Below are 24,021 nucleotides of genomic sequence, written 5' to 3'. Positions count from 1 at the left end.
ACTTAGAGCCCATCCCTGTCAATAATACATAATAAATCAAAGTTTTAATCAACACTTTCTCTCCTCTTAAAGACTTTGACTCATTTGTGTTCCCCTCAAAGTGCACAATTGCAAAAATTCGGAAAATTGTCGGAACAAAATGTAAAAAGAAAAGAGTTTGGTCAAAATATTTCATGCTTTCAAGGTTAGACATTTCCTGTAATGTGCTACTCTACAAAAAGAAGCCATAGTAGCCAGCGTGGACGACATGGAGAGAAAGATCCATACCCTATTTGTTTTGTAAAGCGAAGAGGTGACTATGGGGGGGGGGGGGGAAGTGTCATAGCAGGCATGTGAGGGGGTCAGGTTTCCCTTGTGACATACCGCATACCATTTCTTCCTCTTGGTTGGTCAGTGCGCACTCACGTCTTCATCAATAATGCACAGCCTTCCATTTGAACCAGCTGGCTGTGGAACAACGGATACCGGTTGTTCATACAACAACCACGTTACCCTGCTGTAGAAGGCAACCCGCCGTAATAATACCGACTCAGCGGTTTGCCTTTGCGAGCTGTCACACCACATACACACATAAATGTATTTTTGCTTGGATTTTTAGATATATTATGTTCAAGGAGTAACTCATTTATGCTGTAAAATCCTGGATGGATAGATGGACGTCATTATACAATGCTGATGCATGGATAGATTTTTAGTTTTGCCATTTTTCCTTGTGGAGGATTACTGTCATTTTTATGTCACTATATATCTAAATGAATTATGGGAAGGATGCCTGAAGGAGCCACATGTGTTGCAAATCATTCAGTACTAAGCAGAGGTTATTATTGTACAACTTTAGATTTATTATGCTGAAACAGAATATTTAGAAAATTAAAATTCTGGTGTTCTTCAAGGTGCTGGTCTGGTAATTTGAAAGTTGTTTTTTTACATCCTATTGATCAAGTGTTAAAATAAATATTGAATTCAGCACCAAATCTGTGTAATACATCAACCCAAACAATTTATGAGACATTAGAGGATGGGAATGGCTATTATATACTTCCATTATAATGTTTTAAGCTCATTCACTCTCTCAGAGTTTATTTCAATTTAACTTTTTTTATTTCTGATTTATTACAAGAACAAATTGACACATCTCAAATGAACCCACAGGTTCCCAAATTTCAGATGATGTACACCTCCTCTAGTGGCATATACTGATGACCTGCTATCTCCTCCTATAGATCCCCATGTTTGCCCCTGAACAAGGCAAACAAAGGTGTGTCTAGGAAACTAGTTGGGAGCAGATTTGATAATTTGTTAATCATTTCATGCATTTATTAAGCAAATACTGCTGTTGGTGTCTGTTTAATATCAATGTGAGTTGCATGTCTTTGGAATTTTAACTGTTGGTTTAACAAAACTAAAAGTTTGAATGGGCTATGGGGAGATTGTGGTGCCCATTTTAAGCCATTATTGGACATTTTTACAAGATACATCCTTTTGTGTTGGTCACTGTCCGTAACGTGTTATTCTAACGAAAGTCCCAATAATCGCGATGGTGGAATCAACAATAATCCAATAGTTTACTGCATACCATGTCACCATGGCTGCACGACTGCTAAGAGCAACTTCACTGGCACGATGTTCAATATACAAATTGTTATTTAATCCCCAATTTAATAAAGAACTCTGCATTTACCTTTTATTTTGTTTTCATAAAACAAAATGTGACTCAAAAGGGATTGAAACCTCGAAGCTGCACAAACCCATTCTCCAAATAATGCCCTATTTAAACGTGTGACACAACTGGTCGCTGAGGAGGCCAACATCTTTTTAGCGTCAATATGTCGGTGACCCGCAGGCTCCCAGTGGACACGGGACAGGACACTCCGGGTTCAAGCGTGAGAGGAGCCCACAAACTGTTCACCTGACTAACTCGCGAGGGAGGGAATGGGGGTGTGTGTGATGATGATGGGTTTATAAATCCTCGACCGAACTTCAGCGGCGAGTCTGCAGCAAAGGTCTCCTCCTGCCTCCTACCGCACGGCAAGCTGCGCGTCTCCTCGGATGCTGAGGGAGTAGCTCAGGGAGGAGGAGGAGGAGGGCGGAGAGAGAGAGAGAGAAAGAGAGCGAGAGAGAGAGAGAGAGATACAAAAAAAGGAAAATATTTCAGCACCGGAGCTGTCCGCGGGCTGTTGGAGAAGTCTCTATTCCTGCTGAGGGGGGGCGAGAAGCTGCACTCCGACTGTAAACGTCCTCTGCGGGACCGTGAGGAGGAAGGAGGGATAATATACAACTGCCGTTCGCTGCCATTCATCTCTGCTGCTGCTGCTGGTGGTGGTGGTGGTGGTGGTGGTGTGGGGGGGTCTTCTCCAGCAACGACGGCGCGTACTTCAATCGAGCGGAGTCTTGCCATGCTGGACGGCCGGGCTTGAGACAGTGAAAGGGCAAAAAAAAAAAAAAAAAAAAAGTCTCCACAGAAGTCGAGGTGAACGGCAGCTCTTTTGTTTACGGTGAGTACCACAATAAGCCCCGCGTGGCTTTTTCCCCCTCCCTCGAAAGATTACGTAACGAAACTGCCCAGCGGGACCCTATGTGCTGGTCTACGTTATATTGATGTTGCAAACGCTGAGCTGTGACGGGACTCGTGCATACGATAGTGGGATAAGCCTCGTTTACGGTTGCTTGCATGGGATGAATATTTAGGTCAGCATCCCACATGGGTGTGGATGCGCGTCGAGTAATTGTTACCAAACTGCAGGAGTTCACGCGACATTATGTCCTTTTTCGTTTGACATAATGTTTGAACAAAAAAAAAAAAATTCTGCAGACGCTGGAGTGAAAAGACACAATTCAGGGAGTTCTTGGGAGTGCGTGTGCATGTACGTCATTGGTAGAATAACTGTTAAAGCACCAAGGTACTGTTTTTTGGTTCCTCAATGACCTCTTACAGGAAGTTGCAGCCTATGAATGGTATGATGATTCTGAATTCTCTGCAGCAGGCTTTACTTTGCTCCGTCCGCCCCCCGTCCCCCCCTGCAGCTCTCTGTCCACTTTTCCCACCATCCCACAAGGCGGTGGGGAGTGCTCCCGTCCATTAAGCCCTCCATCAGCCTTTGCTGCTGTTATCTCCTGGGCCCACAAACAAGCCAATTTCGGTGTTAAACCTCTGAGTGAGTCCTGTTCGCTCCTCGCTGTGTGACAGATCCCTGCAGCCCGGGCTGCTCCTCTGCCGCCCTGCTCTGTGTGTTATTGTGGGACTCTCTCTCAAGAGCGTTCCAAGCTGGCACAGGCTCCCCTGGCCTGGCAGCGCCTGAATGCCAACGTGACGCTTCCAGCCCAACGATGCATTGAGATTTAAATTCCTCCCACTATTCAGGCACATTGAATTTCAACCCCCCCCCCTCCCCAGTGCATTTGTTGTCATGTTTTTTTTTTGTGTGTGTGTGGAGAACGTTGGTTGTTGTGCTCAGGTACGAGAATGGGAGAGGAGGCAATGGCATGTCAGGAGGGAGAGTTCTATGCACATAGCTGTGCTCATCCTTCCGGAAGAATAGGATGCAGCAGGAGAACCTACAACTTAAGCTCTTGCTTTTCGATATGTTTGTTCCCAAGTGCACGTACATCTGCGTGTTTTAAATGGCTGTTAATGATGCCGCTTCCTCGCCATGACAGGAAAAAAGGGTGAACTCGTTAGTGTAATTAGTTCCAGGTCTCTGCCTAGCTGGTCCGTGGGTGAGATCTCTCGGCTGAAGGGGGTTTCGTTCCCATGAAAAGGCATGCTTTGTGGGGCTCCCATTGAACAAAAATCTACCCCCCCCCCCCCCCCCCCCCCTCCACACCTCCTCTCTCTCCTCCCCTGAAACAAGGAATGAAAAGGAGGGCTGGTTGGGATTCTAATCAGCACACAACAGTGACATCCAACAGCTTTGGGAAAGGGGATTCATACAGTCAGAGGAACACTAACATGCGAATGAAGCCAGATACAGCATCCCGTTTCACGCTTTCATGATGTGAAATTAATGTTGACTTAACACTGTGTTGGACAAACGAGGGCTTTGAATACAATAATTGCTGTCTAGTGGAGTTAAAAGAAGCTAAAACATGAGATTTAAAGTGTTATATGGTTGTATTGTTTGTCATGTAAAGCAGTGGTTGCCATTCTAAGGGGGGTCTTCGATGAACTTCAGGTGTCAGAAGATGGTTAAGAAAGGACAACATTTCTGCTGCACATTTTTTTAATGCACTGGATACATTTTTCTCCCAGGAGCCTGAAAATACAACCTTAACAATTAAATAACACCCTCTGGTTGAACCGCTAACAGCACAAAACTAAGGCTCCGACCTGTGATGAACATTCGCAAAATGACTCGGTTCTAAAAAAAGGGGTCACAAGCAGTAACGCTGGAAACCACTAATGTTATTGTACTGATACAGATAATTGAAAAATAGTTTTCTCTGGAACATGTTTAACATTTTTAGGAGACATCAACTACCAGCGGATTATGTTCTTTCCAATTCTTTTGACAATGACGTTTTCTCTGGACGACATTTAAAGGTGAAGTTGCTCGAATTAAATTGTTGAACTTGGCCGTCGTTTGCGTCATCACGTTGACCTTGTGCAACATCTTAAAAGCCGACATCCTCTCTGGCACCTGCCCGACCACATATAATGATGACACGCAAACGGCTCTCAAATAAATAATTATCTATTTCAGTGAAAGAAAGAACTGACTGCGGAGTGACGACAGACAAGCTGATGTTTGTTAGCAGTGGTGCTGTTATATGAGGCCCGGCAGATCTCAATAACATCCCCATGGTGACACTTGGGCAACAGAGGACTGAATACTAATATAGACCTTAAAGTGTCCCCATTGGCCTCTAATACACTGCTGCCCACAGGAGGAAATAGATTCCAATTCCAACTTAAGAGTCATTTCCTGTTTGAGCACGACTTTGAGTGCTTGCCATAGGTCTATGTGACAAAAAACAAATTGATCTACCAACTTGTTTCTTTTTTTTTTTCTGTCTAAGATGTGTAGCATTCAGAAAACGACTCCAGGTTGGCTGCTGCTGTTGTCATTGTGAACTGATATATAGCAGGAGGAAGCGTGTTTCTCCCCCGACATGGTCTGGCAGTGTCGAATTAGTGAGTGAAGAGTGGATGGGGCTACAAAAGGATTGCTCATAGGAGCAGAAGAAGAAAGAAATCACATGGATTTGAAGAGCACTTTGGTGCCACCTCCCTCTGAAATCATCAATATTTAATTAAACCAAGATGCTCCTGAGAGCTTCATCATCCGGGAGCTCGTCACACTCAATTGCTGACATGAATCAGATAGAAATGTTTCTTGGAAAAAAAAGTAAAGAAAGTGTCAAGATTCATTTCTTCTCCGGCTGTGGAATATGGACGAATACCTGGGGAACGTGTCGCGTGTCCTCGCCCATCTCGAGATTGTTCTGTCGCAGTGCAGCTCGACAGAACAACATTTGCCCAGCCATATATGTCACGATCTGCCCCAAGGAGTGGCCCTGTTTCCCTTCCCTTCATCCAGATCTTTTTTTATCCGGGGGCGTTTAAATCATTCAGAGGGGTCCGGGAAGGAGAGCACAGAAGCAGAGGCAGCTGCTCGTGCAGGAGTCTACTGAGCGTCAAGCCCGAGGGAGTTTTTTTATCTTGTCCTCCTCAGTTTCTACTGCCCCTCAAATGTAAAATGAGGGGTGGATTTGGGGGACTGGCTTGATATATTTGGCACTTGAAGGAACATTTGCCGTTCATCCCAACATTATCCAAACAACTTTAATTTTAGTTTAAAACCATAACACACAAACACGTCTGTAGGACAGGTCAAAGTTGATTGAGGAAGTCTGAAGAGCAACTTTCCTGAAAATGTAGTCCATTACTCATTAGGCTACAAATGAATAACTGAAAAAGTAATTACATTACCGTAATTGCTGTAATGGTAATTTCCGGATCTTGTGTACTCTTCCAGACCTTGTGACCTAATGACCCAGCTGACTACATACGCTATCATAGTTATCAGGCAGAAAATGTGAACAAACCGTATACGTTTTTACCTCTCAGTAAAGAGAAACTGGAAAAATTCAAGACATTTTCAAACCTACAACAGCTAGCTTAGCGTTAGCCTCAAAGAAATGCATTTTGGGGGATCTATTGGCAGAAGTAGAATAAAAATAGTGATGTGTCCTTCCGTGTCGAGGCTTCGAAGCGTGTGTTGAGTAATCCAGGAAGATTTTTGTGAAGCGGGTATTGAGGCTTGTGTTGATGACGTATGTGGTGATATTCGAAGCCTCGCGAGCCGGCTGTACCACGTTACTGACTCAGGAAGTGGTTCGCGGGTTTGGCGTGCGATTCAAAATATAAAGGACAGGGAAACGCAATGGATCCCCCCCCCCACATTTTGTGGACTTGGGACTGTATTGCGTGTTTGTTTGCAATCTATTTGAGCATCACAAACATCATTCATTCATTTATTCAATTCAAAGCTTCACACACCAAAGCCATGGTGGCATTATAATCAATTTGCCTGTTTTACATTTATTGTCCACTTGATGGCGCAGTAGAGCAAATGAAGCACCATGAAGCTTCGGCCCACGAGTGAACCAATTGGATGGAAAGCTTCAATGCTCCATGAAGCTTCATCTCGCCATCACTAAATAAAAGTATGTTTCCTGTAGTGTATAATCACCTTAAAATAAGAATCGTTGTTATTTTTTGCCTTTAAATGAGCCGCTTATATCTAAATAAGAAGCAGGTTGCCATGTTACTACAGTAGCCCAGAACAGACAAACCAAACACTGGCCCTAGTTAGAGCCATTCAGGTATTCATGGTTTAACGTCAACCACCGGAAGTTCCAGTTGGTTGCAATCTGCAACCTTGCCGCTAGAAGCCAACAAATCCTACACACTGCACCTGTAAGGGTCTATGTTGGAAATATGGTTGCCCTGGGTTAGCTCCTTGCGCCGAGCTAACGTATGTACCGAACCAGTTTGACAACTAACTACAAACCGAACTGATGTCAACCATTCTACTATCCCCCAGAAGGCTTCGTGCAAAACAGTGAAAAGCTGAGCCCCAAATTGTCAAACTAATAAAGCATTACTTAGATTAGTAACTGTAATAAATTTACCGAATTTGAAAATACAAACACTCACACCACTCATTACTGAAGAAATACTGTTGCACGTTGTTGTATTTTATGTAACTGTGACGGAGGCACAGACAGTTAATAATAATTGTACAGTTTGCCAACTGTCATTCAAATAACTGCAAGTTTAAAACCTGTATTAACGTCCGACTCTGTGTTTCTTGTCCCCTCGGTCGCATTTTTTAGCCTTGTCAGACGAGCACAGTGATATGATTACTGATGGGAAGGATGGTGAAAACTACAAACATTGTAATAAGAAGTTTGATTGACATGCATATCTTTGCTCCTCACTAGAGTGCTGCCCTGCATGGAAAACAAATATATTGACTACCTCTCTTGCGAGTATAAGCGTTGAGCTGCACAAATGTTGCTGTCAGACAGGCAGGAAACAGGGTTGAGCTGTTTGACAGGCTCGTGGTCAAAGGCTTTAGGATATCAGACTTGTGAGGCGACCACGTGGCAGGTTACTCAGAGCTATTGAATAAACTCAGGTATCAAAGCCAGGCACTGACCCATTTGTGTCAGAACAGAGTTGTACAAGGAGGTAAAAGAGGCCCTTATTTAAAATTCATGAGTTAACCTGAAAGTGACAAGGTCTTCTGTGTGCTCAGATATTCCCTCATCAGCAGGAGCTCCACTTCCAGCTTTGTTTGAGGAGTGCAAATTGTGAGAGGGACATGATTTTCTAGCATTCGGTCTTCATCTTCCCTCTGGCGTCATATAGTTCCCCAGTACATCCATGAGTGTACATTTCCATTAAAATACGTTAGCAAATTGTTGTGAAAAACAAGTTGGGGGCATGGTATTTATTAATATTGTAGAAAGATACTGTCCCCTCTTTCCTTATTTGTACATATATATTTTGTTCAACAGTGGAGAAATTATATTTTGACCGAGAGTTATGAGTTCTCGACTTTCAAAAGGGTAATGATGGTGCTGTTTACTGCCGGCATTGATTTGATTGAGTGTACGAAGACCTTGGGGCTTGTAATAGCACTTAGTTTATTGTTATTGTTTCTTATTTTCCTGCAAGTATGTTATGAAGCCTATTCACTTTGTTGGCCATTAAAGAACAATTTGTGTATTGTTGATTATGTCGTTCAAAATGGCACGGCCCATTATCTGCGCTGCGCAGCAATTGAGGATCCAGCTGTGGTGGCAGCCGTCTAACCAATATATCAACTATACCAATATTGGAAGTCAAAGTTGCTTTTTTTTCCCCCGCATGGGCCGCTGTGAAAGAGTTTACAAGTTGGCATCTAGAGGCTGTCGCTGACTGTGCCAGTGCTGCTCTGAGCCAGAGCGAGAAGGTCACTTCAGTGGATAATTAAGTCCCTATGATAATCAGTTTGCCGTCCTGTATTGCGACCACCCACATAATCTGTATTTACAGTACATGCACAAGCTTTTTAGAAGAGATTTTCATATATCCAGGTGGTTCAAACTTTTTCAAACCTAGTGCTTTCTTCACCTTTTTTACCATGTTAGTGGCTCTTGAGACAGAAATGTCAGTCTGATGGTCGGTTGAAAGCTCGGTCCACCACTTCGGTCCAGACTGATAATTGATAGATTACCACGAAATGTGCTGACATTCATGGTTCCCAGAGGATGAATCCGTCTGGCTTTGGTGATAGCACCTCTAGCACCACCATTAATTAGACATTTTTGTTTTCAAATGTGAGATGTTTCAACAGCTGCTGGATGGGTTGCATTGACATTTGCGGATGCCTCTAATATATCCTCAATAGTTTAACATCATAGGCTCATTTCTTGTTGCATATTCTAGTACCTGAAAGCATCTTCAACCAGAGTGGTGTTCTTTTCATGAGCAAAGATTTGAGATGAATTAAAAAGATATAAAGATAATTGCCTGTACCATAAGTCCTATCGTGTTAATCGTCTCATTCCTTCAGATTTATTTTGCCCAGACCATAAGGTTAAGAACCAATGGTTTTTATTACGTGAATTCCATCCTTCTGTGCAACATTAAGTGTTCACGTACAAGGACATGGCCATACAGATAACAATACAAAAATGGAATTTTAAAACAATGAGGCTGAATTGCCAAAACGCATCATAAAAAGGTGCCGTACAATGTGCATTTGGCAGATTATTGTTTATTCTGAGAGTTTAGAAAGCAATACTTTCCAGAAAGAGATACTATTGGAGAAACGTTTTACAATAGACATTATGCTGAAACCCTGTTATGCCAAAACCAATCCAAACTATTCCCACGTTAAAATAATGGAGCAAAACCTTTCAGTCCACAACCTCGTCAGTGCTAAACCCACTGAGCTGATTGTCATTCCTGCAGTTAGGATAACAGCCTATCAAGTATCCCACAGTCATGCATACATGTTTTTTAATCATCGCATATTCTCAGCACGTTGCTGTCATTTATTAGACGGCGGGAGATTTTTGTTACTAACAAGACTGACCTTTTAAATGAAGGTTGTCCTTGAGGAAGATATTTTTTTTTCCCACAGAGAAGCGCGAGGCTTAGCAGTTTGTATTTGTCTCCTAAAACCTTTTATTCCCCGGTGTGTTTTTGGTTGTTTTCTGTCACTGTAACTGAAGGTTTTTCACCAACATTTTTTGTTTGTCCAACTCTGAACACCCTTTCCATTTCTATTTGCGCTGCGGCACAACACAGTCCATCAACAACACACTTGAGTGATTAATCTGCATGTTGGCATTTTGGAGTTTACTTTATTTAGGCACTTTTTTCCACTGTGGACAAATGTCTTACCCAAAGCATGGTAAAAATGTGTCTGATGAGATACAGTTAATAAATCCATGCCAGCTGCCGGATTACTGTGCTTCAGCTGACTCGACCTTTGACCTCCCTTTGGGGAGATGCCAGCCGTAATAGATATTCAGTGCCGCAATCAATAAAGTATCCCCTTTGCCTCTTTTCTCTGCAGGAAAACAAACCAAACTAGAACAAAGACATCGGGAATTTATTGATTTCTTTTGTTTGTGATTTCATTTCACGGTTTGTATCCATAGATGTTTTTTTCTTATATCATTTAAATGCATGAAACCAGAGCCAGTGCAGTGCAGTTTTAAAGTCTTTGCAATACAAATGAGTGTTTGTATCTTCTACAGTTTATGAATCACCTGGAGTCCACCAGCAGCCTGAGAACATAAGGCCACGAAGGCTATTAAGAGTCTCGGCCTGGGAGGAAGGGAGAGGGAATGACTCCCATTTCACTTCAGATAAACGCGATTGAATTTCACACAAGCACTTATGTGGAGCGTGGATGGATGGGATTGCATTTGAGAGCAAAGACACATGTACTATAAGTACCATGTAATCAACTTGAATCCACGAGGCCGGTATTTCAATAATGGAATTCACGGTTGCGTCTCACTTAAGTGGAAATGAGGACTTAGTCAAGTTTCTGCACTTCTTTTCTTTTTTGTTTCAACGTTGCTGCACAGTGTGCTGCATCTTACAGTGTATGATTGTCATCACTTGACAATATTTGGGAGAGAGTTCTTTACAAATGCAGGAGTTGGCAGTTTTTTTTGCATGATTCCAGCACAATTAGGGAAGAAAACAGTCATGCAATGGTGTCTCATAAAAAAGAGGTTATTGTATTTATATGCTTGAATTGATAGACCTCCCTCTTTTATTGCCAAAATGAAACAATAACTGTAAATATAACATTGTCAAAATATTTTTTTTTTTTTGCGTTTGAGACAAATACTCAGCAGTCTAAACCAACAGAAACTCATGGAAAACCTGCAGAGAGAGTGAAGATCATTTTCTTCTGTGGGATCAATAAAAGTTGATCTTATCTTACTCCATCAGATCCAGACTCATTGCATTTGGTGATCAGTCAGAAGTTATATCATCACAACCTGCTGAACTCAGCAAGTTGTGGTGATTGATGCTGCGTATGAGCATTGAGCATGAGCATTGTGGGACCATTAAAATAGAAGCACACATTTCACACGCACACACACACACACACACACTCACACACACACACACTCACACACACACACACACACACTGAAGGTTAACTCCCCATTCTCTGAACTCAGAGCAAAATCTGGCCTCCCAATCAGAAAACAGGTTTCTTTATGGCCCACAGGTTGAAGAGGATGGCCTTTGATCTTGAGCTCACACCAGCATGAATCCCTGGCCAGTTTAGGAAATATGGTTGGGAGATTTGATGGGAAACACCTCACTCAGCATAAAACCAAAGCTCCCTTGGGGGCTATATGCATTTGAGACATTACTGGAAAACACAGTTGGAGTTTTTGCTGCTCAAAGCACTGAAAATTTGGTGATGGTCAACAGTTTTCATAGGTACTATTTCTATTGGTAAAAACTCTTCACAATGAAGGTCTATGAAGCGTTCAAAATGAACTGGGACAGTGTTTCAAAGACAGACTGCTGGTCTTTTGTCAGTGACGTGTGCACCACAAACACAATTACATTCACCTGCACTGTATCAGGATGAAGGAAGATATCTCTAAACAGAGACAAATAGACAAGTGCAGTAATTTGCACTGTTGGTAGCAGAGGTGGGACAGAGTCATTGTTTTACAAGTCACAAGTAAGTCTCAAGTCTTTGCACTCAAGTCCCGGGTCAAGTCCCAAGTCAAGTCCTAATACAAGTCCCATGTCAAGTCCCATATCAAGATGGGAAAATCCCAAATCAAGTCTTAATACAAAACAGGCAAGTCCCAAATCAAGTCCCAAGTCAAGAGATGCAAGTCCTAAGTCATAATCATGAGTTTTGAGTCCTAAAGCACTCTTCACCAAAAGTAATGCCATTTTGCATCTTCATCTGTAATTTTTGACCTGCACGTTTTGCATAATGCAATACATTTTTTACTGTAAGAAATCATCTTTCGTATCATTTCTTCCAATGCTGTCGGATTGGTTCAAACAAAGTGGATCTGGGGAATTAAGCGTTGACTTGGTTGGAATGAATAGCATAAGCAATAGTTGATTCTGGATATGAATTTAGTTGTCAGAGACAGCCCAAGTTGAGTTGCACATTTATTTTTGATTTTGTCAAGTCTAAAGTCATCAAATTTGTGACTCGAGTCCAAGTCACGTGACTCGAGTCCAAGTCACGTGACTCGAGCCCACACCTCTGGTCGGGAGAATTATACAATGTATATAATGCATCTGTTAATGTGGTTTATTATTTGAACCTGTACTGTAGATGGATTACGTAAACCTGCTGTCAATAGAGAAACCCTTGATACATATCAAAGTGATGGGCATACATGAACTTTGAAAACCTAAGGTTATTGTCTGACAGACTTTCAGATGCATAACATCATTCATGTGGTGAGTTGTGGACAGCCACAGACACATTAGAGGAAAGTATGCTCTGCATTGATATACACAGTATACCATACTCACGATGATATGTGCAAAAGACACACTTGCAGGGTGTCTATGTTGCCTACTTGCCTATTATTTGGGATTTGAAATCTCATACCTGGTGTACAATATGTACAAATATATAATGCAATGCTTTTTCAGGGCGCTGTGAGTTGTGGGACCAACTTTCTTAGTGTACGCCTTTTATATTTGTCTGTTGAATCATTCAAGCGAAAACCTAATCTCAGTCAATATCCACATCTTCATGGGTATGGAACAGTGAAATACTAGCAGTGAGTCACAGAAATGTGAGAACAGGAGCAGATGGGCAGGGTTTATTAGTAATAAGGAGAGGAGTTCAGGGACATTGTTGCTGATATAAAGAGATTTGGGTGATTTGAAAAGGGGCCGAGCTGTTCAGTGAGTACGGAGAGAGAAAGACACTTAGTAACTCTAAGATGCAATGTGCAAAGAGAGTAAATATTTTCATAGGTTGATAATCTGTTTGACTGCAGCAAGCTCTCACCTTGTCCTTATCGGATGCTCTTACAAGAAACACATGATTACACCATGATTATGCATTCTTCTGTACTTGACTGTGTACTGTATTTTCTCAATTAGCTTCTTAGTATTAGGGATTTGGTCTGCATTCTTACTAGTTTTAAATAGGCAGACCTTAATTGGCAAATACTGACGTCACGCACTTCCATGCACCGATCACAATTTAGCAATATTGGAATCTCAATCTGATAACAGCTGCAGGTTTGTTTGCCTATGCTGCTCATCAAACAACACGCGCACCGTCCTGACAGCCTGTTTGCACATAGGGAAGTTTGCCTTTCGGAAGTTTGCCTTTCGGGGCTTTCTGCCAGAAATCTCCTTCGCTTTAGGCAACAGGCTGTCTTGGTTAGGTTGAGGAAAAGATCATGTAATGGGTTAGAATAAACCCTTTCTGGCAGAAAAAAGCCCTGAAGGCAAACTTCTACCCTGTGCCAGCCCTGGCTCCTAAAAACCACGTTTTCCATTCAATGAATCTGAGCTGTCAATTACGCTTTGAGGGAAACTTTTTTTATCCCGGGGTATCTTGGTTTGACGAATCACAAACACCTTTCTAATCATAGTCTACAGAAATCCATGTAGGAAGGTAGTAAGGTTGGGTGGATGGGTCAAACAAACACAGGACTTTCACCTAGGAGAGAGCAGTTTGTGTCCCGTTTGAAACTAAAAGTCAATGTTGACCTATTTTAATTTGTGTCAGAAACTCAAATAACGTAAAAAACCCCAACTTATCTGGAGCCAAACCATGATGTTCTTACGAAACCTAACCAAGAAATTGTGTTGCCTAAATGTAACCAAGATATTCTGTTGCATTTTTGTTTTGTCTCAATATACAATGCTAACCACATTTTAAAATGACCGTAATCCGTAAGCCATGCATATGTTTCCCTGGAAATATTAAGAATTCAGTTTAGTTGTGTGGAAATGTAATTGTGTAGGAGACAGGGTTGGTCCTGATGATTCCTACTAGCTGACATTTTCAGAGTTGATATTGATATTCAGGGGTGTTCTCTCGACTTTTATTGCTGCTTATCTAGTCATGTATATTTGTTAAATATTCATGAAAAAATGAAATTTGAAAACTTGCTTTCAGGGGCTTAAACCTTGGGTAATAACTGTACTGTTGTAAGTCACTGTTGTGATGAATTGTTAATGCAGCGTACTTGTGTAACCGTTCTCTCTTTGTCTCTCTCTCTCCGTCCGTCTGCAGCCATGGGAGTGCTCATGTCAAAGAAGCAGCAGGTGACAAAGGTGCAGAAATGCAACGCCGTCGTCTCTGCCTTCCAGGCGGGCATCAAGGAGCGTCCGGCTCCGGCCAAACAAGCAGACGGAGAAGTGGAGGAGGGCGACGGCCCTGCCGAATCCTCCGCCACTCCTGACGAGAAGAACGCAGAGGAAGCGGAGGAGGATGAAGCGGACAATAACGCAGGCCCGTCGACTTCGGCGCCGGCGAGGGACGAGTGTAAGGTCAACCAGGAGGCTTGGTCGAGGTTGCGTGACGGGAAAGGGGTGGAGCCTGAAGATCTCGATAAGAGCCATCAGCTCACGCCGCCCGCTTTCGTGCGGCCCAAAAGGGAAGCTAATGATGACCAGCCTGTAGAGGTGGAGCTGAAAAAGAAAGAGCAGGTATGAAATGAAGGCCTAAATAGAGCGGTGTAATTCATGGCCAAGGTGTTATTGAAATCAGGACTATAACAAAAAAAATTACTTTGACAAAGCACACACACTATAAAGGTGGTTAGTATAAAGTTAGGAATTATGATAAAGCAGTTCAGCCAGGCTGTAAAACGACTCTTAACTTTATCTAAACACCCTTGTTGAAGGTGAGAAAGTATTAGTCAAAAGTTTTTTTGTTTTTTTCTGCAAGGCTTTTTATTCCCACCATAGCGATGAGATGTGTTGTTGTTGTGCGTGAGAGCTCTTCACAGCAGGCCTCTCGTGGGCGGGCTGCTTTGGCTGTGGCTCAGAGAGGTGACCATATCCAGGGCGAAGCTGACTAACAGGGGGATGGTGTTCACAGGTTCACTGACACCATCAGGTTTTTCTATTTTGCAAAGAGTAAACATCGCCTGGTAACTTGCCGTACTGCCGATGCTGCACTTTAACAAGAGGTGCAGAAATAAAAGGGTCTACCTTGCAGTAGTAATGTACTGCTGAAACTGAACCCAAATAGTATCTAGACCACAACGAGTAAAGCAATATTATGGTATGGTTTTGCCATGCTAATATGGCAGTAAATTGGTTTTCCTTTTTCCTTTCAACCATCACATTCAAAGTTCTGTATCTCCATTAGTAATTGCCTCCTTATTTTCTCATGCCAGGTTAGATTTTGGGACCCATTTGGGACCCATTTTATTCTCATATAACCTTCCTTCCTCATGCTATCCAGTGACATAGTGTCACTTTTCAGTGTTATGCTGATGACACTCAGTTGTACATCAGAGTGCTTCAATGTCAAAACGAAGTAATTGCCCACATTAACATGAAACATACACAGTTCTGACACAATTGTAGTGGATTTTATTGTATTCCCATTTAATGTGGCCCATATTAATATCTTTTTACTGGTGGATCCATTACCGTTTATTTTGTTTGCTGTTTTACATTTTGTCCCTTGAGCATTTTTTTTTGTATGTAGGTGATATCAAAAGCTAAGCTAGCTATAACATTTCAGAGCTCTTCTTTGCTTTCAAAGGGCTGCATCTTTTCCACTTTAGACACTCCATGAGCTATAATCTATCGTCACCCTCAGGTCAAAATGTCAACAGTGCACACACGGTACCTCCCACTTAAAAGGCTGACTGCGAGGAAAGTTTCTGAGCACAATCATGTTCCCAAAGGGAGGAAGCCTTTGGATTTTATGGACCTCCATGACCTTTTCCTTTATCACAATCTTTAGAGCAAGAATATATTCTGTCTATGCCCCACTGATTTTATGAGCAAATAAAGCCAGTGTGTGGTTTGTTACATCCAACATATAGTACTGATGGCAAAATGAAAATTGATTTCTTGTAGGGCCACTTTGATTGTAAGTCTTGATTTGTAGATAAAGTTCTCCATCTTTGACATTGATGAATGTCCTTATTATCCAGTTTTTGTTCTTGGTGGCAGCCCAGATCTCATTTTGACAAGGACTATAATGCAGGGAGCTTGTTGATGTAGATGGAGTCATCAGGCCACCAGAGTTGGGCCATAACAAGAAGATAAGCTGTGACTGAGGAGGTTTGACAAGGTCTCATCTGTGATGTGTCTGTGGGCGTGAAGCTGGAATAGAGATAAAAAGAACAAGTGTGGAAACTCTCTGACAATGTCTCAGCGTGGTTAACCAGTCAAGCATTCTGCAGTCATTTCCCCTGGCTTGACAGCTGGGTTTATCCTGGCTGCAAATGGAGCACAGTGAGGTTGGAGAATAACTGACAATGAACACATGTTTGTCAAAGGCACAGCTTTCCTTTCCACGTTAAAGTCAGTGCGGTCTTAATGATCTATCCGAGATCGTGAGCAAAGAACGCAAACTGCTTGTACATTATAAAATGCCCGTCCCACCATCAAACCACACTCTCACCACTGATGGACTGATGCCTAATCTTTCCACCCAGCCTTCTTATTCAGAGCTTTGATGGAGGGCAGTGCGTGTTTGTGTGTGTTTGCAATCCTTGTGTCTGCCAAATTGAGATCATAGATCAAGTTTGCAACAAAAATCTTTCGGTAATTGACGTGATCTGTCTTCATCTTTTCCTTTTTGCCTCAGCCGCCGAACGATGAGATGTGCGACGTGTGCGAGGTGTGGACTGCCGACGACCTGTACCCCTGCAGGATCTGCACTCGGATGTTCCACGATGGCTGCCTGAGGGAGCTGGGCTACCTGCGAGCCGAGGCCCTGCAGGAGATGAGAGATACGGCCCACACTGTTACTGGCTGGAGCTGCTACTATTGTGTAAGTCTGCGCAGCTCACGGTCACTGTCAATTGCAAACAATGCAGTTTTCAGAAATGCAGATGCATGGAGGTATACTAAAATATACACCGTGCCGGTTCTAGGGTTTGCATTTGTTCCTCTGAACTTTGTAATGTAATGCTAACAAGGTTTATTGCATCAACTCACTTTAAGAATGTTAAGGTGGGCCCGAAAATACAAATTCAAAATTTAAACCTGAATAACCAAAAACAAAAACAAAAAGTAGGACAATTTTATGAAGATATCTAATTATTTTCTACAACATTAGAGGGCTATATTTGTGATTTACATGGTATTATTCAAAATATCTAGAAAATAAGACAAGAGTAGAATCTGATAAGATAACATTTTCTCAAAGTCATCGCCGGGCTCTTATCTTAGATCAGTTAATTAGAGGAAAGTCAACTCCTAAGTGAATTTACCAAGATTGATCGTGACATTCAGAAGTGGTATTCCATTTATTAATACAGGCTTGTTAGCCAGTTATGGTAACAAGTACAAACTGCTGTTAAATCACATCTGACAAAGTCTTAACATCTGACTGACAACACTAACGTTAAACAGCTCTATGCTGTAGCTGCTTGAGCTAACGCTAGCTTCACAAAGCGACAGCCTGCGATCCTGGATGTCAAGATTCAGAGCTTTTATGTGGAGCGCAAATCAACGATACAACATGTACAATAAAATTGACTTTATAGCATTTCATTATGTCACGGCAGGAAAATCACAGGTGCGACTTTTAACATTAACGATTGTTTCCTGCTAGCGTCAGTGACAGTTGGCGGCATTAATTAGCTACAGCTGCACAGGGTACATTTGCCTGCGACAGTTGTCGTAGCAGCTGGTGAAACCAACAGTTGCTGCCTTAATTAATTGCACCCTCTCAAATCGTGATTTGTCTTTTAAAATGTGTGAGCATGTTCCAAAGTTTGTGTGAAGTTATGCATCAAACGACACACTCTCACCTCAATGCGTCAAATAAACGCAGCTTGTTCAATGTAATGCTCCTAAGCTTTAAACTATGCCGCTCCACGTATCCCTCTAGTCTAGTTGGTTTTGCAAGTGTCAGTGACGGCATGTTAATAATCCACCAGGCTGCGTAATTCGACGCGTTATATTACATCAGAGGTCTTCAACGTTTTTCAGGCCAAGGACCCCCAAACTGAGAGATGGAGCAGGGACCCCCTACTATATACAGTATATTGTATAAAATTGTGTTTTATATTAAACTGGGCCTAGTACCATGTATAAACATACCTTGTTATTGTGCATTCAATACTAAGCTATTCAAATAATACACAGATTCATATATTCATGTTTTTATTTTAAAGGTACAGTGAGTAGGGTGGCCGTGCCACTGACATTTAGAAACACACCTTGCATGATAATCATGCATACAAGCTATTCAAATTCACGTTTTTATTTTAAACATAAATGTGGAAACGAAAATGAGTGATGGCCTATTAGTGCCACTGCCATGCATGAACATACCTGTTATCTTGCATACAATATGAACTATTAAAATAATGGACAGATTCATGTGCGGAAAAAAGAAAAATAATTGTCTAATCAACCAAAAATTTTGCGGACCCCCTGCAGTAACTTAGCGGACCCCCTAGGGGTTGCGGACCCCCTGTTGAAGACCTCTGTATTGCATTATACAGCTCATTATATAGGCTAACTATGTTCTTCAGCACGGTGAGCTCTTTGACGTGGCTTTCTAGCAATCATTGTTCCATATTTGGCAGCAGCTATACTGCACAATAAAAATGCTGTCATGTTTTTATTGGGAAACTAATTAAACTGGAGGTCAGATAAAGACAATAAAACTAACTTTAGCTTCCAGACAGGAATTTAAGGCCAATGCCAAAACCGACGACTCTCTGGTGGTCGTTGAGAGGCACAATGCAATCTGCTTTGATTCAAGCGCAAACAGCTGAAGTGCCGCTTTCGCTGGAGGACCCTTTACAGTGGAGTGGGGGCTTTTGCTGTCTCTCGCCAGCCCATGAGAAGTGAAATCCCTTGCCAAATTTGCTGTAATGGGGGGGGCATCTTCACACAATCAGTGAGAGGACAGCGAAAAGGTCCTCTTTCTCTGGCTCCTTCGGTGTGCGAGGAACGAGGGGCGGAAGAGGAACAATTCAGCAATGGAAAGACCGGTTTATTCAAATTGTGAATTCTAGCCGTCATAGCTAAAAGAAATCAGCCTTTTTTTGTTTGCACACGTCAGTCAGCTGTCACAAATCCCCCGCTCCCTTTCCTTCCATCGCATCGCCATTTCATTTCACACATAGCACTGGAGACTGCTGCGGGTGGACGGACCGAGTTTCCTTGAAAGTGGATTTACAGTCAGCCTTCAAAGCAGACTGCAGCACGTCAGCCAATCAGACGGAGGAAGGCTTCGCGAACGAGCTGACCATTCTTTATAGCACCACTTAGTTTTTAATGCTTGCTGCTAGATCGCAAGTGATCCTAAGGGCCAAGATCCTGGGGGGTCACGCTTCAGTCAAAGTAAAGAGTGCAATTCGTACAGCAGGAATGCTGGAGGTGTGAACGGCATGGAGCGAGAATAGCATTCGTTTTGTGTCCACCATGAGGAAATAGCTGTTGTTTCTAGCTAGTAGCTTAAACTAGCTAAAAATGTGCAGCTGAAAATGAGGTCGGGTGTAATTGATTCATTGTTCACAGCTTTGGAATCAATAATAACACGATTCTTTTTTCAACGTCCTGCTCTGGCACTGAGCCTATTTAAAGCTGTTTCAACACACAATCAATGCTGTCATTTTTTCTGAACAGGACCGTCTGTTATAACTATTTATGCAAGCTGCCAGTTTAAGATTAGAATGTGTTGCTATTATTACACCCCCCCATGGGGCCTTTTGTGTCCTTTTTCCAGATGCTGTCAGTAGGTGTTGTATAAACCCTTAAATCACTTTTAATGCATCTCTTTTTTAAATATAAGTTTAGATGGAAATCAGACATACTTAAAAAATGTAATTATAGCATCCATAACGGATGGCCAGTTTCATAGTTTTGCAGACAGTTGGTGTTACTAGGGGGTAACGCTTTATGAGCGTAATAACATTGCAGATTAGAAATGACGTCTGGCATGGAGCAAACAAAGGAAGCGGCTTCCTGATGGCAGCATGATTAATTTGTTTTGTTCATTATTGATCCTCATCTCATTTTTTAGAGTTACAGACACATACAGATAAATGGATTATTTATACTTTATGAATTCTTGTGGGGATTTTAGTTTAATCAGAAGATTAATATAATGTTGCACACTGAGCACTGTAATGAATATAATATTTAAGAAACAAGATAAAAAAGCAAAACAATGATAGGCTAGATAAGAGCAGAGGGATACAGCACATCGTTTTGAATATGATACACCATCCACATGGCTAGAGCAAATGTATGCATATCATTGGACAAAGGATCTCAATTTCATCATTTGAAGTGATCAGAAGACAATTTAATTTCACGCGAGCACTGGAGGCGGAAATAAATGCAGGTGGCAACCTCCGGTTCTGAAAAGTGAAGCCAATGCTTCATGTCTTAAAGCTGCATTCTCTCTAGTGACCATCAGGGGGCGACTCCTCTGGTTGTATAGAAGTCTATGAGAAAATGACTCTACTTCTCTCTTGATTTATTCCCTCAGTAAACATTGTAAACATGAGTTTATGGTCTCAATCTCTAGTTTCAAGTCTTCTTCAATACAGCATTTCACCTGCTGTCTGTGTCCAATCATGAAGGATCTCTGGAATGAGTGCCACTTTATCACAGGTGGCTACAATTTCCCCCTTCATTTTGAGCAAATTGGGAGTCAAGTGCACTTTGACAAACTCTATCAACCAAATCAATCAAATGTACCCTCTCAAGAGACTAAATCAAAGCACACGTATTGTTGGTGGAGTTGAGAAACAAGTCAACATTCCCTTTTTTGGAATGCACTAACATTACAGACATTGTCCACAAAGGCATTTTAATGGTTTTCTTCTTAAAGGACAAGGTAGGTCAGGGAATTAGAGTCCACTTACAGAAACCCTGTGTTGAGCAGAGAGACGAAACACAAGTGATTGTGCATTTGTCAAACATCAACAAGCTCACAGCGCAGTAAAGTAAATTACATGTTGGGAGAGGAGACAATAGGCCCCTGTGAACTGGTATGGCTGGAGGACTAGAAACCACCCAAGGAACCGGCATTCTGATGCTGCATTGAGTGAATCCACTTCATGGCTCGGTGGTCTCCATGACAGTATCCGTGTTGGGCTTTTGAATGGCTTGGGTGATTGTACGAAAAAACCTGCCAAACTGCAGAGAGCAGCCACTAGAGAATGAGCACAAACCAATGGGGAAGAAAGCCCGGAGGGTCTTTTCGTCCAGTGTGAAAACAACAGCCCTCTGTTGTAGCTCTCAGTCAGCTTAGACACTTTAAACTAACAGTTCCACTCTGTTCAAATGATACATAGCAACATGCTAACGAGGACGCGGCGTCCCCGACTGCATCCCTACACTTTTTTGTGTTGCAGACACTACGTGAGCCATGATATTTTGATTCAGTTTTTTACTTTTCCTTGACTTTAGAATGGCCATTATGTGACGGTTAATCCTTCTTTATCGAGTGCACAAATTAATGAACTATTGAAGGAAGGAAAGGACAATTATATGTGATTGACTTTTTTTTCCCATTTGATTCCCACATCCATTAAAACATCATGTTAGTTAAGCAGCACCGCCCACTCGCAGCAGCCAGACATAAGCAGGGAGGACTGGCTGGTATCACAGGCGGTATAAATAAATAAATATGTGAATAATTAGAGACACATACAGTACACACGCTCTCGATCTGTATACGTTGCAGACAGCGGGGCAGCGAGGTGTTGGCAGCTAATGTGCTCTTGATGACATGTTGAGGAAATGCAGGAGGACGTCACGCAGCCTGTTGCTCGTCTCTCGGCTCATATAATGAGGCCATGTTTGCGAAACGGGGAAAGAGGGGGGCGTTCACGGTCAGGGGCAGCGTGTGGGCGAGGGCAAGTTACCACGTTGAGTGGTGATTTAATCAGCTCGCTGAAATTCTCATCTGATTTATTTTGTATTCGCTGTTATTTTACCGTGTCGAATAATTGATGGTTCACATTGACATATCTGCGTTTTAGCCAAATCTGCCATCTCCTTTTTTGATTTTTGCTGTTATTAACTTGAAGGTGTATTTTTCATTTGTGTTTAAAGGGCGGCCGGTGGCGTATTTTCATTTAGATTTGTGGGTATTATGAAGCCCTGGCAGATTATAACAGTGATTAAGGTAAACAGACTGGAATTGACTTCCCTCAGTAATGCCAAAGGGATCATCAAAGTTTCACCACGCCACTTATCTGATTAATAATGCACAAATAATATTCAGATATAAATCAGCGTCTCCTGTGATTTGCCTTGCCTGTGGATTTGCTGATGTCTGGGAAGAAATGTATACATTAAACGCATCTTTCATCGTGTTCATTTTTCATAACTCTGATTAAATGCCTGATTAGTTCATTTTTGGCCACATAACATTTGGATATACTTACATATATAATTGATATGTGTTTTGTTTATAAATGAGCTGATGCTCACATTTAAAACACTGCCCTTTGCTGTTGAAATAGATACAAACATGATATCTGAAAACATGTACTAGCAACGCTTATGACATACTTTTGCAATACATTTTTTTTTTTCATGATATGAGAGTTTGTGAAATTGTAAGCCTCATAGTCACAGACTGTGTATAAGAAGTGGACGTAGTCACCGTGACGTCACCGATTGGTCTGCGGTTTTGAAGCCTGGAGTTTGTCTGCTGCCATTTTGTTTTTGGCAGTCTCCCTCTTGTTTTTGCAACCAGAAGTGACACGAGAGGGTGCGACTGAACTCAGAACATTTTTTAGACGACCGAAATGTTACAATTAACTCTCATGAACTGAAAACACACTGTGAAAGGGTTAAAATTCTAAGACGGAAACACGGACAACTCCCAGACTGGACAACGCCGTGGTAGCGACCTGTCAATCAAAAGGTAGCCACACCCTGAAGCATACCCTGCTTTATGGTCTGTTTGACTCTAAATGGACCATAATTTACTAAATGAACATCATGCTGTATTGAAGAACACTTGAAACTAGAGATTGAGACCATAAACTCATGTTTACAATGTTTACTGAGGTAATAAATCAAGAGAGAAGTAGAGTCAGTTTCTCATAGACTTCTATACAACCAGAGGAGTCGCCCCCTGCTGGCCTATAGAAAGAATGCAAGTTCAAGGCACTACTGCATTAACTTCATTTTTCAGACCCGGAGGTTGCCGCCTGCTCACGCCACTCTGCACTTACTTTTCTCTCTGGCTTTCTTTTACCAATGAAACCATTATGAAGAGAGTGAGAGATACAACAGCACATCACATCACGTGAATCACCTGGGAATTGCCGAGATGGATTCACAATCCAATACTTTGTATGCTTGTGGCTAATTACAGGAGGCCCATCTGGGACTACGCCTATATGTAACTAGAGCACACTATCATTTATTTAATTTTCTGCCCTCCCCTCGCCCTTCTCTGCAGGATAATCTGAATCTACTCCTGACAGAGGAAGAGATGTACAGCCTCATGGAGACCTTCAAGCAGTGCAAGATCATCCCAGGTGAGCGAATCAAGGCTGGAAAATACATTATACATTTCATACATTTATACATACAGTTCAAGTGTGGCAGGAGGAACTGTCCATCTCGTTCGGCAGTTAGGGAATCATTTTTATGTTGTTTTTTTTAGGCATGGCAATGTTGGTTGTAGACTCTTAGTTGGGAGGGGGGCTGTTGGAAATTGCCTGGGGTCATTTCTTTCATAAAATAAAAGTCATAAAGGTTAGATAACCACTCTTTCTAAATCAAAGGATATATTTATTACTCAAAGCACTTATATAAGAATGTAGCACTAGCAGAGCGCTAAATATTTTTTGACCTCA

The 24,021-nt window shown here is 42.0% G+C and overlaps 1 protein-coding gene across 2 annotated transcripts in view; it reads left to right on the top strand.

Moving 5' to 3' along the window:
- Window positions 1–2,003: 2,003 nt before the first annotated feature.
- Window positions 2,004–24,021, top strand: part of phf24 (PHD finger protein 24) — a 34,022-nt gene continuing 12,004 nt past the window's right edge. For both annotated transcript variants that reach the window (XM_068705960.1, XM_068705959.1), the window contains exons 1-4: window positions 2,004–2,495; window positions 14,274–14,689; window positions 16,815–17,000; window positions 23,622–23,700. In XM_068705960.1, coding sequence (XP_068562061.1) covers window positions 14,276–14,689; window positions 16,815–17,000; window positions 23,622–23,700 — 679 coding nt within the window. In that variant the 5' untranslated portion in view covers window positions 2,004–2,495; window positions 14,274–14,275. The remainder of the gene's footprint in view (window positions 2,496–14,273; window positions 14,690–16,814; window positions 17,001–23,621; window positions 23,701–24,021) is intronic.

Source organism: Cebidichthys violaceus, unplaced genomic scaffold (genome assembly GCF_023349555.1).
Source record: "Cebidichthys violaceus isolate CVI_PGR_0920_01 unplaced genomic scaffold, fCebVio1.0.p SCAF_12, whole genome shotgun sequence".
Taxonomy (NCBI): Eukaryota; Metazoa; Chordata; class Actinopteri; order Perciformes; family Stichaeidae; genus Cebidichthys; species Cebidichthys violaceus.
This window is presented reverse-complemented; position numbering and strand designations above follow the sequence as displayed.